The following is a 13,482-nucleotide window of genomic DNA, read 5'->3' on the forward strand; positions in this document are numbered from 1 at the left end:
GGCCATTTCAGGAAGAAAATGATCCTTTCTAATTCTAAGCGTTTATGAAAAGAAAGTACAGGTAGCAGCATGTGGCTCCCGCGATTTTTTAATTATGACAGAATATATCTTATAAGCGATGATCTACACTAGCACTATGCAACAGAGCTTTCTTCCATGATGCTAATGTCCTGTCCTGTGACAGCCAACACGGAAGCCACTATCCACATGTGACTATGAGCACTGAAATGTGGCTGTGTCTAAGGACTAAAATTTAAATTTTATTTTATTAATTACATATTTTATTTTAATTGATTACATTAAAAATTAAATAGCCATAGAGGGCTAGTGACTATACCATTGGATAGTGCAGATCTATACCCTTCCAGAGCGAAATGATTTTAAATGTTCCTTTTTCCTTTAAGAGAGTCCTTTTGTCAGCGGGCAGGTCCCCTCCTCCCCTTGTCTTATGTGGAAAGCTACAACCAGGCAAATACGAGGGTGTGCGGAGTGGAGACAAACTGAAGGCAAGGTAAGTAGGTGGGCAAGGAGTGAAAGCAATATAAACAACTTATTTCAAGGGGCCACCCCTACTGTCTCCAGACATGCTATGGAGTCTATACATACCAAATATTGTTAAATACAGGAGAAGTGGGTTTTCATAATCTACTCAAGAAATGGTCCTCCTAGTCATATACCGTACAAGCTGAGTGAACGGGTCCGTTCCTTCACTGCCCGGAGCGCTCGTCTTAGAGGTCACATCCCACTGTGCAATTCTGTGCTCAGGCTAACATTCCCTAACAGCCTGCAGCCTCTGAAGATAAAAAATGTACCCATATTCACATTTTTTCTACCGTTATGGCAAAGCCTCATATACAGTAGGTAAGCAATAAATAACACATTTTTATTATAAATGTTATGAATATATAATTTCCATAAAGGTGGAAAAAGAGCAGGAGTTAGCACAGCAGAGGTTAATTGACAATGGAAGTCTAAAAATCACCACTGAAGAGTGAGATGACAACTATATTACACCAACCACACAGAGCTGGTTCTATGCTATGTATTTGTTGGATTTAGAAAGTCACACTCTGGGTGGTCTGGTAAGAATTCTGATTATCTTATTACACTAAAATTTTGGTACAAATAATTTAGTTGCATTTTTTTACATAAGTCCTAATAACTTTAAATAGTCGGTAGCTCTTTAGAGGCTAGAACAACATACACATGCCATAGAACACTTCATCTGGGCTGAAATAGTTCCGAAAGTTTTTAACTGATTTTCAGCTGGGCAGCTCTTCCTAACTTCCCTGCCTGCCCCATTCACACACACACTTCTTCGGGAACCACTGTGGGAGAGCCCGTTGCCGCTGATGTGAATGTGTTTTTTCAGATGTGAGATATGGGGCGGTTAGAAACCACTCTCCTAAAAACCCCTGTTGACAGTTCCTCGCCATTTGTGGGTGCAAACAAACATAATCCTTACAAGAGGCATCACTGCAGACTGTACTTTCTTGAAGGCCATTCTCTAATTACGGCAGAGATTAGCTGGGCATAGTGACCTATAATAGTGGCTAACATGCACTGAGTGCTTACTATGTTTGAGGCGCTAGTCTAGGCAGTTAACACGTATTAATTCAGGAGATCTTCATAGCAACTCTGTGAGGTAGGTAATTCCCATTTTAGTTGAGAAATAGGCACAGAGATGTTAAGGATTTTGTGTGAGATCACACAGGTAGTCAACAATGGAGTCAAGATTCCAAGCCAGGCTGGATGACTCCAAAAACATAGTCTTAACTCCTGTTCCAGCACAGCTACAGTCTCCTAGGGGAAGCTTGCTTATGGCCGACTGAAGAAAAGCAGTTTCTGCTCTAATCACTGGGTTGGTTTATCAAGTGCACAGACAAGAGGAAGCAGCAGATTGATTGTAAAGCTTACTCCTCCTCTGAAGGGCTATGAAGATGAAAATTGAGGGCTGTAAAAAAAAAATATATATATATACATATATATAAAAATATATATATATATGATCTAAACTGTATGGATAGCATCAAAATTAAATGCTCAAAAAATGTACCTCTATAATCCTATCTGTAAGATCCAATGAAATGCTCCTACTAAGATTAAGATGGAATACCTAAAATTAAAACAAGAACTTCACATTTACAAATTATTTTCTTCACATAAAATCTGGAAATAGCCCTGGCCAGTTTGCTCAGTGGTTAGAGCACTGACCTGCAGTCCAGAGAGACCCAGGTTCGGTTCCTGCTAAGGGCATGTACCTTGGTTGCAGTTTGTCCCTGGCCCTGGTTGGGTTGTGTGGGTGGCAGCCACTCGATGTGTCCCTTTCACGTCAATGTTTCTCTCTCTCTCCTTCCTACTCTATCTGAACAAAAAATAGAAAAATGTCCTCAGGTGAGGATAAAAAAAGAAAATCTGGAAATAATTTTGACCAAATGATTAAAAAAAATGTGACAGACAAATCATTAAAGACTCATTACCATCCTTCACAGACGCACATAGGCTACAAGTAATCTAACGTGTTTACAATTGACTTCTTACAAAACTTTTATTAAGACCAGTTAGGAGTGCTTTAACCCATAATTAAAAACATTATTTTTAAAGTGCCACTTCTATTAAAGGAACTTCTAAAAACGAATAAAATAAAAACAGTAGCACTTACTACGTACTGGAAACCACTCTCAGCTTTACATGTGTATTAATAATCCACTTCGTCTTCAGTCCTCAACATGACCTAGTAAGACGAATATTCTTCAGTGTATATGAGGAAACTGAGGTATGGAGAGGTGAAATAATTTGCTCAAGGTCTGTACACAAATACATCATGTACACAAATACATGATGGTGCTGGAATTCAATTCTTGGTGTCTGGCTCTAGAGTATCAGACAATGAGTATCAAAATGCAGAGACGACACTTTTCCTGTAAAACCTATTTCATTGAACAAAACCTAACAGAAATGGAATGATGTAAAAATGGCAGAAGAGGAACTTCCATGCAAATCTCTCTCACATATTTTATCAAATGTTCAATATAAAACAGCTTAAGATTTAGAACTATTTGTACTTTAATTCCAGTTTTCCTTACGTCCAAATCAGTGAGGTTTTTCCTTTAAATATTTTTTTAACAAGGGCTTACTAAAGTAAACATGAAATTTTTCTAATTTTCTTTTCAGAGCATTACCTGAAGTTAGCCCTTGGTAGAAACTTAAAAAAGCAACAAAGCATTTTTAAAATAGTTACCTTTCTTATCAGATGTCTATTAACTTCTAAACAAACACTTAAAAAATTTTTTTTCTGATTCTAATGGCTTCTTCATTAGCTTCAGTTAAATAATTTTGAGTTTATTCTTTTTTTTTAAATTTATAATTGTTTAATATTCTCAATGTACCACATATTCTCCCATTCATGGTTAGTATTTTTTTGTCCTCACCCGAGGACATTTTTCCATTTTTTATTCAGATAGAGTGGGAAGGAGAGACAGGAAGAGAGAAACATTGATGTGAAAGGGACACATCGAGTGGCTGCCACGCGCACGACCCAACCAGGGCCGGGGACAAACTGCAACCAAGGTACGTACCCTTAGCGGGAACCGAACCCCGGTCTCTGTGGACTGCAGGCCGACGCTCTAACCGCTGAGCCAAACTGGCCAGGACTTGAGTTTATTCTTTAGGCCTAGAAGACTGCCTAGTGAATATTCACCAACCATGTGTCCCAGTATTATACTAACTTAAGAATTGTTTACCTCTAGAGGACTGTATAGATCAGCAAGAGTTGGTTCTCTGAACTCTCTTTAGGATAGCAGCTATTCAAAAATCTGAAACCTTTGCACCTTTTATAAGATTTCTTTTGTGTCTGTCATTTTAGGTTGTTTCTCAGAGACTGTGGCGCAAAGAATACACGTTAATTGCCTGTACAAGCACTTATATCAGTGCTCCCAACGAAGCCAATACCAGTTCTAAAGGGGATGTTTTGGAAATGTGAGTTTTCTTTTGGGTGGCACAAAGATTAATGGCACCACTGGCATTTGGTGGGTGAGGGCCAGGGAAATTCAATGTTTTACAACATGTGGGACAATCTCACATGATGAAACAGTTCAAAATCTTGTGTGACTTTCCAATGTTCATTCATGCAGTAGAAAATCAGTTTATGATTATCTGAACCTAGAACCTAATTTCTTTCTATACAGTAAAAGCACAAAGTACTTTTTTGTATAGCTTTAAAATTCATTAGTTTCCAAACATGCAACTAACATGTAAATCAAGTTGTACATCGTTTTGTTTGGAACTTTACTATGCACGATCCAGCATTTTAGGGGAAAGTCTTATCATCCATGGACATGTTTGTGTTTCTGAGTCACAACAACAGTCTATATGTATTTATCACACACAGTCTTCTAATGTAATTATACGTAAGCATTTACATACTGAAGTACAAATGATTACTTTTATTTCTATTCTATGTACAATTATTATTATATGCATTTTAATTTCACTTCAGGATAGCAAATGGGACTTTTATAAAAATGAAGTAATGGGTTTGATAGGGTCAATTTACTGACTCAAATGCCAGCCATAAAACAAGAAGGCAACTTGCATAGATAGAAAATTAAATAGCTAAAGATGACAAATGTGTTTCCAATACACTAGTAAAATAAAATTCAACACTATTTAACTAAAGGGAAAGAAAAACCTGTTCAACGCTTAATTTGTGCATTGAAACTCCTAATTAGATGTCACAGCTTGTTCTTTTAGCTACAGCTTTCAGATGGCTCTGCAGATGAGCTGATACCATTCCAGGGCGGGTAGGATCAGTGCTGCTTTGTCCCAGTCCCTCTTCTACCCTCAGATGCTGATGTGAAATAGAAACACAGCTTTGTTAGGTGTCAAGACAGGCAGTTTTGCTGTGGAAAATAAATTTATTACCACCATCCTCCACATTTCATTTACATACTGTCACACTAACTAAAATAACTCAATATTTCTCTTTAAAGCCGAATATTTGGTTCACTTTTTATAGGTACTTTTTTTTTTCATTTTTGCAAAGTTTTTATTTTTGTTTATTTTATTTATATTTTATTAATTTTTGTTACAGATGTTTCTCCTTTTCTCCCCAGATTCCCCCTTCCCCCTCCCTCCCTGCACTGTCCCGTTTGTTGTCCACGTCCACTGTTCATGCATACATGTATGTAAGTTCTATGGTTTATCTCTCCCCCACCACCCCCTCTTCTGGGGATTGTCAGTCTTAGGTACAACTTTTTTTTTTATCCTCACCCGAGGATATTTTTCCATTTTTTGTACAGATAGAGTGGGAGGGAGAGAGAGGAAGGGAGAGAGAGAGAGAAACATCGACGTGAAGGGACACATCGAGTGGCTGCCACCCGCACGACCAACCAGGGCCGGGGACAAACTGCAACCGAAGTACGTGCCCTTAGCGGGAACCGAACCCGGGTCTCTCCAGACCGCAGGCCGACGCTCTAACCGCTGAGCCAAACTGGCCAGGGCGGTACAACTTTTTTTTACAAAGGTCAAAAAGCTGCTAAAATAGTTCATTGCCCATGACAAACACATTCAAATGGTCAAACATATTTGTACATTGTAATTAATTTTTTCAGTGGACAGTTGTGGAAAATATATAATGCAAGCATTTCCAGAGGCATCTGATTAATGGTAGCCAATTCTAATGTTTATTATTATATTTTCACATCCTCTTATGTATCCACATTCCTTAGATTTGAAGATTCATAAATTGTTATAAGATAACCTCCACTAAATGTAAATGAGTCAGATAAGATTTAAGTATTTTCTCATACTTATGTTTCTAGGTAATAAACTTAAAATTTTCTTATTACAAAATGAAAGAGCATATAAATATTTTTTCTAATGAAACAAAAGCACTCACTCGACAAATTAGTTCAACATCAAGTTTAAGGTTGTGAATAAAATTGCAATAATGACAATTCAAATGAAGTAAACAGAATAAACCGTTTATTAAAACACTGTATAATAAAATAAACTTTTTTTGATCTAATGCTAAAGTGGTAAACATTTCCCCTCATTAACAAGTTAAATTACATCATAATCTGACTAAACCTTGAAAATGCTCCTGTCCTTTCCCACTGAATGACTGAACAGTAAGGTGTGTAGATCAAGGTTTTTTTAATGATTGAGGAAGAAAACCTAAAAGACAACAGAAATCCCATATGCCCCAAGATTAAATTTTATTTACCCTGCTCACTGTCCCAAACTTAAACTTGTATCAAATAAATATTTCATGAATCACCCCCTTCCCTGTCTAAAATAAATATCAGGAACAAATTAAGGATAAGAGTTGGGTTTTAAACTGCACTTTATTTGTGACTGTAACATTCTTTTTTAACTGACCAACTTTAAGCATGCAGAAAGTCCTCTTCCAAGTGGAACTGCTTCCACAGCCCCTTGGACATCAGTAAGTAAATTATAAAGGTCAATTTGTAGTTCTCGCTTCCTTTATAGCACTTCTAAGTAGTGTGACACATACCACAGAGATAGGAAAGACCATCTTTAATAAATTATCTTCTTAATTGTAGAGAATTTCTGAAAATAAAACTGACAAAATGCTAACCCATGCCTTTGATGAGTCCTCAAAGACCAAAGACCCATCTCCTCCTATTTGAAGAATCAGTCCCCGAGTGTCCTCGCCTCTGTAGGCACTTGATAACGCGGTCCACCAGGGCTCTGGGCAAATGCACTAGGAAGCCCTTCCACCGTCTCATTTGCCGATTCTCTGCACCACCCAGTCTTGCTGGCAGAGAGGGCAGCGGTTGTTCTGTTTCACCCACAGGGACATGCAGCAGTTGTGGAAGGAATGATTACATTCTCCCCACACCACTAAATGAAAGAAAAGAAAAAAAATTATTTTACATTATACATTTCAATTTAAATGACTGACTGAGCTCAAATACATGGCTTATTTTATATTATGAATAAATCATGGTTCATTAATCTCAAAGACGGTAAATTGGTCAAAATACTTTTTTCTACCTATGAAAAAATAGAAACTTACATGTGTAAAGTTTGTGCTTAGGGGACTTTCCATCACTGTTCTAGAACCTGTGAATAATGTAGTGGCCCCCAGTTCCTACACAGCTCCATATGCTGTCTTCCTGAAATTCGAAGATGAAAGGACTTGAGTCTTTCTCAGATCCCAGACCTGAGTTCTCAGTCACACCCTGACTTTGGAGACATTTTGGGTTTTACTGAAAAATATCCTCCTGGTTTTTATTTACCAAGATATGAGTTTTAAATGTTTTTAGTTCATAGTTGGCTATTATAAATAGAAGACATGCTTCTAAATATTATCAGCTGTACATCTACTGAGTTGTTACCTAGATGTGGTGATAAACTAAGTTAAGTCATCAACAAGCAGTGCAATTCCTCATGTAACAAACAGAATGAAATTTTCAAGGCTATTTGGAAAGAGAGGTCTCTTTGTAATCAAAGAAAGCTGGCCTATACCTCACAATTCCCAAATTAAAAATTTTTAAACAAACAACTTGAAAGAAAAAATTTAAACTGAGGGAAATAACCCACAATCTGGACTACAATCTCAAATGTGAGCTTCATTTTTCTCTTGCTTGACCAACTGAGCTATATGATAACAGAACAATTAAAGACATTGAAATACAAGAGAAAAAGAAAACAAAAAACTTCTTATGAAATTTGGCTGTAGGGGGTAGAAAGCTAAGGGAAATCATTCTAGTATTTCAGGAGAAAGAAAGAGGATTTGATCAAAATGGCATAAATCATTAATAAGAAGCTGTACGTAGCCCTGGCCGAGTGGCTAGGTGGGAGCGTTGTCCCATGCACTAAAAGGTTGCGGGTTTGATCCTTGGTCAGGGCGTTTACAGGAGCCAACTGATCGATATTTCTCTCTCACATCATATTTCTCTTTCTACCTTCCTCTAAAAAAAAAAAAAAAAAAAAAATCAATGAAATAATATCCTCAGGTGAGGATTGAAAAAAAAAAAAGGCTGTATTAAACTACACCAGGACAAAGTCCAAAGTTAACCTTTCATTCTAGGAAAATATTTAAAGGATTTTATATAACAATCTAGAAGTGATGACTTCAAGAACTAGGACATACACATACATATCTTTGAATTGCTTAAAACATTTAGCCCACAACAACTTGTGTAGCCCCAGACCATAAGAAAAATTTAATAGATTTCTATATACAAACTGTATTCCCCAAAAAGACAATTTTTCTAACTTAGTTGAAAAGTTCAACACTATATGATAAGAGTATTGGAAACTAAAATGCTTTATTAGAATGAAACCCTATCAAAACTGACCTGTAACATACTTAAAATTTAAATGTTTTGGCAAATTCCTTTTTTTTTGTTAATCCTCACCCGAGGACATTTTTCCATATTTTGTTCAGATAGAGTGGGAGGGAGAGAGAAAGAAACATCGACGTGAAAGGGACACATCGAGTGGTTGCCACCCACACGACCCAACAAGGGCCAGGGACAAACTGCAACCGAGGTACGTGCCTTTAGCAGGAACCGAATCTGGGTCTCTCTGGACCGCAGGTTGACACTCTAACCGCCGAGCCAAACCGGCCAGGGCATCAAATTCCTTTTTATATAATTTTCTTAATAGAAGAGAATTATTCATTTTGTAAATTATCAAAATGTTACTGTGCTCATATCTCGAATACTACTTATATAACCAATTATTCTTAATTATAGGCAATAAAAAAACTTGCAGATTAATCACATTAAGACCTTTTGAGAACCAACACATTTTATATTAATAACAGATCACAGCTTTACAGTTTATTTTTGTGTATTGATAAAGTCAATCTTAAATAGCAAATTCAAACATCCCCACTGAGAGAAAACCTTCAGTTGAAAAAGCATGAGAATGAAATTACAACATACCAACACAATCCTCTTGTTTGTTTTCAGCTTGACATCTGAGACAGGCATCTAAAAGTAAACAAACAGCAATTCTCATTCTGATGCTCAGAATGCAATTTTTAAAACCCACACACTTCAAAGTCAAATAAAAGCCCAAAGGGTTGGAGATGGAGATAAAAGACTCATACTATTAATTTCTCATCTGAACTGTTTAAAGATGAATAAAGTATAAGGCACTCTACTAATTTACTTATGACCAGGAGCAATTTTACAAGAGTTACTGACTCTCTATTTTTACAAGCTCTGATGAAAAGATGTCCTGACAGTGGATGCAACCACTAGAGAAAAATATGCCATACTCCATTATATTATAAATTATTATAAGCTCACTAGACATGCTCATATAGCTCAACCTTAGGAGTAGTTTATTTTCGAGACACCTTTTTGTTTATTTATTTTATTTTTATATTTTAATCCTCACCTGAGGACGTTTTTTCGTTTTTTTGTTCAGATAGAGTGGGAGAAAGAGAGAGAAACATCGACATGAAAGGGACACATCGGGTGGCCGCCACTGGCACAACCCAACCAGGGCCGGGGACAAACTGCAACCAAGGTACGTGCCCTCAGCGGGAACCGAACCTGGGTCTCTCTGAACCGCAGGTCGATGCTCTAACCGCTGAGCAAAACTGCCCAGGGCTCAAGGCACCTTTTTAAAATAAGCTATGCACATGGGGTTGTAAGGTGCAGCATATGGAATAGTCAGTATTATAATAACTATGTATGATGCCAAGTGGGTACTGGAAATATTGGGGGAACACTTTGTAAAGTATGTGACTGTCTAATCACTATGCTGCTGTTCACCTGAAACTGATACAAAAAAATAAATACTGAATGTAAACCATTAATTGAATAAATAAAAATTTAAAGATTAAATAAATAAGCCATGCATACATATTGGTATTTGTTTATACATACATAAAGAAACTCTATAAGGATACACAAAAAACTAATAAGAAAGTTTACCTGGGAGAGGACTGAATGGGAAGGAATTTTCATTGTATACTGTCTTAAATTTTTTAATCATGTGACTATATAATCTACATAAAAATTAAATTTAAATTAATTAAAAATACTTTCTAAAAACTAGATTATTTTTTTCTCCTAAGAAAACGCTCCCCTTGCAAAGTAAATCTGAGCTCAAAGCATTTACTCAGCAATGGCAAAGTATTTTAATAAATTACTTGGGAGTAAATACTAGGAATGGGACCCTAGTTAACAAGGTTGTTTGACAAAGGAGGTAATATAGAGTATTTCAGGGACTAATGAAATAGATTCATTCACTAGCTGGAAGAAGAGTCAAAGTTGGGTAAAACAAAGTTCAAACCTACAGAAAAAAAAGTTTTAACATAAACTGGAGAAAAATAATTCTGTAAAAATAGACACACGGTGGAGCTGAAGCCTGCTTCTCTTCTTACACTGGATTATGGGCAGGCACTTGTTTGCTTCTCTCTGCATGTTTTACCCTAGAAAAACACACCACCCTGGCCTCTTCAGTGTGGACTAAAAACAACCACTGCCTCCTAAGATTTTCTTCAATTCCACAGTTACTGAGTATCTACTCTGTGCAAGGAGTTATGCACTGGAGACACCAAAATGACCAAGTCTGAGTCCCTGGTCTCTACAGGAAAGGAGGAGACAGACAAGCAAACAACTAAGTATCATAAGGATCATGATGTAATAGTGAAGATGAGGCTCTGGTTCTGTGCAATCACAGGCAGTTTGTGATCCCAACTGCCTCTTTTACAAATGAGGAAAAGGCGGCCCCAAAAGGTTGTGAAAAACGTCCAAATTAACATATAGCCAAGAAGGGTTACTCTGGCTCTTGACAACTTGCCAGTACAAGAGAAACTACTCCTTTCTTCCTCAGCAGCACTTGCTTCTTTCAGAATGAAGGGAGGAGAGTGGAAACCAAAGAGTGTTAACCACATCAGAATAGGCTGACAGGCAAATCCTGAATCAAGAAGTCATAATAAATCAGTTGTGTATGAGAGGAATTCCAGATATTAAGAAAATAGGATTAAGTAGGACTCTTTTTGTAGAATCTAGATATCTCTGAATTATGCTTATAGTTTTTATTTAGATGATCAAAATTCCCCAAGTTTCCCCAGATAAAAGAAAAGAGATTCTTTTGATGACATTCCTAATATCTGAAACAGCACATTTCTAAGCAGCACAATAACACTAACACCTTTAGAATGATGCTAGGTAAGGACTGGGAAGTCTAAAAACAAACTTCCTCCTGCTGTTACCTGACCACAGAGTGGATTTTTAACACCTCATAAACAAAATACAAAGGTCTAGTCCAGAATATTTACTGAACTCAAAAGTATAGCTGTTATAAATCTGCAACAATAATCCACAGTAGCAGAATACTTGCTATAATTAGAAAGTCACGGTGACACACTTTGACATACTTTCAATATCCTAAGTAAAGTTTATTTGTTGCAAGATTTCAACCATTACTTTAAATTTTACATTTCTACTTCCTAGTTTAATTTTTTTCCTTCGGGCAGAGGAATAAAATTCCTTTTTAGGAACCGTCTTCTTTTTAAAATAAAGGACGTTTAAGTGACAAAATGGTCAGCAAAGCCTGTCTTGCTAAAAAACAAAAAATAAAGTCACCTGTGTAAGTTAAAAATGCCACCCAAGCTGGAAAATATGATTCTAGTTCTTAAGTAAGGGGTGGGTATGTAGTAAGAGGACTGTATTGCAGGCCAAGAAACTAGGTACTTTTAAAACATGATATGCAAAATAAGTGGATCATGTCTGAAATCAAGCTCTTTCAAAAATAAAAAATATCTGAACCCCACTGTTGAAAATCCTCTTTGAAACAAGTCCGTATGAATAGAAGATAAGAGTGTAAACTGATATCTCTCTATTCTGGCAGACTTCAAGTTTCATCTCTCACGAAGGGGCTCTTTCTAAGTTATTTTCTCCAATTCTCTCATTTTTCAGGACAAGACACAAAGTTTAGAAATTACAAAAATCTCAGTTTTCTTCATCTACCCTCAAGAAACAACACGTAAGAAGCTCTCACAGAAGTTTTAAACGCTCTATTAAAAAAATATAACCTGCATTCACACAGCACCTCTTTTTGCAAGGTGGTCTGAGATCTTAAAACAGAAACCATAGAAAACAAAACAGGATGACGTTGTTCTGAAAGGTTTTATTTAGTCCGACATTTTTTGTTCAAAATATCACAGAAAGAAGAAAGACTGGTTTGCGAAAGCGGGTTCTCCGGCCACAAAGGCCTGACTCAGAGCGGCCAGAATCTTGACCAGGAAATGGCATCCGATGACAGGAAGGGGCCAGCAAGATTACGTCTCGTGTTTCTAAGTGCAGGGCTTAACACTACTCAATTCCCACAAAACTTAAATATTCTCGAGCCACCCTGTAGCCCCTTCCGGCCTGGCCAGTGCCGTCTGAGCGGCCTCCAACCCTTCCGTGTAAAAGCTGGCAGCGGGGCGGCAGAGACCCCCCAAAGGCACGGCTGGGCACACGTTTCTTCCCTGCAGCTCCCCAGCACAGACTGAGGGTGTCGTTTTTGTGGGAAACGACCTGAGCATCCCTTGGTGTGTGACCAGAACCAGCGATGTGCTCTGCTGACCCCGGGCCTGCACCGCGACCCCTCTGCCGTCCGCTTTTCGAGATGGGGCTGGCCACACCGACCCAAGTGGTTCCTCCCAACGCGTATCAAATCACACGGTCGTGTATTCCCGCTCACACCCCTCGCTACCGGAATGATCGCAATCCCTCTACTCACTGCCGGTGTGCCTCGCCAGAAGCCGGCCCCAGGCGCTGGGGCCCCACGGCCCGGCGGCCACCGCAGGGCGTGCCCCCGCTCCCCCGCTCCCCCGCAGCAGGGCAGGGCAGGGCAGGGCAGGGCGGCCCGCCCCCAACACTCTGGGCAGGGTCCCTCGGAGCCTTCGCGTCCCCCGGCCCGGAGCCGGCCCTGCGGAGGCCGTAGCGCGGCCCGGGCCTCGCGTGCAGCGCTTACCCATCACTTGGACCCTGCAGATGGCGCACGTATCGCACTCCACGTCCCAGCTCCACATGGCCACCGCGTTCCACTTCTTGAGAGAGAACATTTTGTCGCCTCCCGACTTGGAGCCTGCGCTCCCAGAGTGAGAGGACAGGGCGCAGGGCTCCTCGCCGTCTTCCACGTCGGCCATGGCGGCGGCGCGGAGCCGGCGGCGGAGACGCTGGGTCGGGAAGGCCGGCAGCTATGGCGGCTCGGTGGGGCCGTCCGACAGGCCACAGCGCCGCTCGCAGGCCGCCGGCCACCGCGGTGCCTGCGACAGGGGCCGCCCACGATTGGCTGGCGCCGACCCGTGACGTCACCGCACGCCAGCGCCGTGCCCCGCCCCCTTCACATGCAGGGGCAACCTGGTGGGCTGAGGGCCTAGGGGCGATAACAAGCTGAAGTCAGGCCATCGCCCTGTCACGTGTTACCGTCCTGATTGCTGGCGCACAATCTGTGGGGACCACGTGCCCTGCTTCATGCCTTCGTGAAACTTGTCGC

The 13,482-nt window shown here is 39.5% G+C and overlaps 1 protein-coding gene across 2 annotated transcripts; it reads right to left on the reverse strand.

Annotated features, from left to right (window-relative positions):
• Window positions 1-5,952: 5,952 nt before the first annotated feature.
• Window positions 5,953-13,190, reverse strand: RNF7 (ring finger protein 7). Of its 2 annotated transcripts, none has more exons than XM_036267532.1 (3): window positions 12,965-13,190; window positions 8,922-8,969; window positions 5,953-6,867 (listed from the first exon to the last, which is right to left on the reverse strand). In XM_036267532.1, the coding sequence occupies exons 1-3, from the start codon at window positions 13,130-13,132 to the stop codon at window positions 6,811-6,813; spliced, it is 273 nt and encodes a 90-aa protein (XP_036123425.1). In that variant the 5' UTR covers window positions 13,133-13,190; the 3' UTR covers window positions 5,953-6,810. The 2 variants fall into 2 exon arrangements, with proteins under 2 accessions (XP_036123425.1, XP_036123424.1); XM_036267531.1 differs by having other exon boundaries at window positions 6,329-6,867; window positions 12,958-13,190.
• Window positions 13,191-13,482: the final 292 nt, after the last annotated feature.

The sequence above is a fragment of the Molossus molossus genome, unplaced genomic scaffold (genome assembly GCF_014108415.1).
Source record: "Molossus molossus isolate mMolMol1 unplaced genomic scaffold, mMolMol1.p scaffold_m16_p_18, whole genome shotgun sequence".
NCBI classification, from domain to species: domain Eukaryota; kingdom Metazoa; phylum Chordata; class Mammalia; order Chiroptera; family Molossidae; genus Molossus; species Molossus molossus.

What these genes read in the sequence shown, in the direction of transcription:
- RNF7 (XM_036267531.1), bottom strand. Translation starts at nt 13,132, where the DNA reads ATGGCCGACGTGGAAGACGGCGAGGAGCCCTGCGCCCTGTCCTCTCAC. An exon ending in CTGCAGGGTCCAAGTGATGG is followed by an intron (nt 8,970 to 12,957) that starts GTAAGCGCTGCA and finishes GTTTACTTTTAG; the next exon opens with ATGCCTGTCTCAGATGTCAA. An exon ending in CAAACAAGAGGATTGTGTTG is followed by an intron (nt 6,868 to 8,921) that starts GTATGTTGTAAT and finishes TCTTTCATTTAG; the next exon opens with TGGTGTGGGGAGAATGTAAT.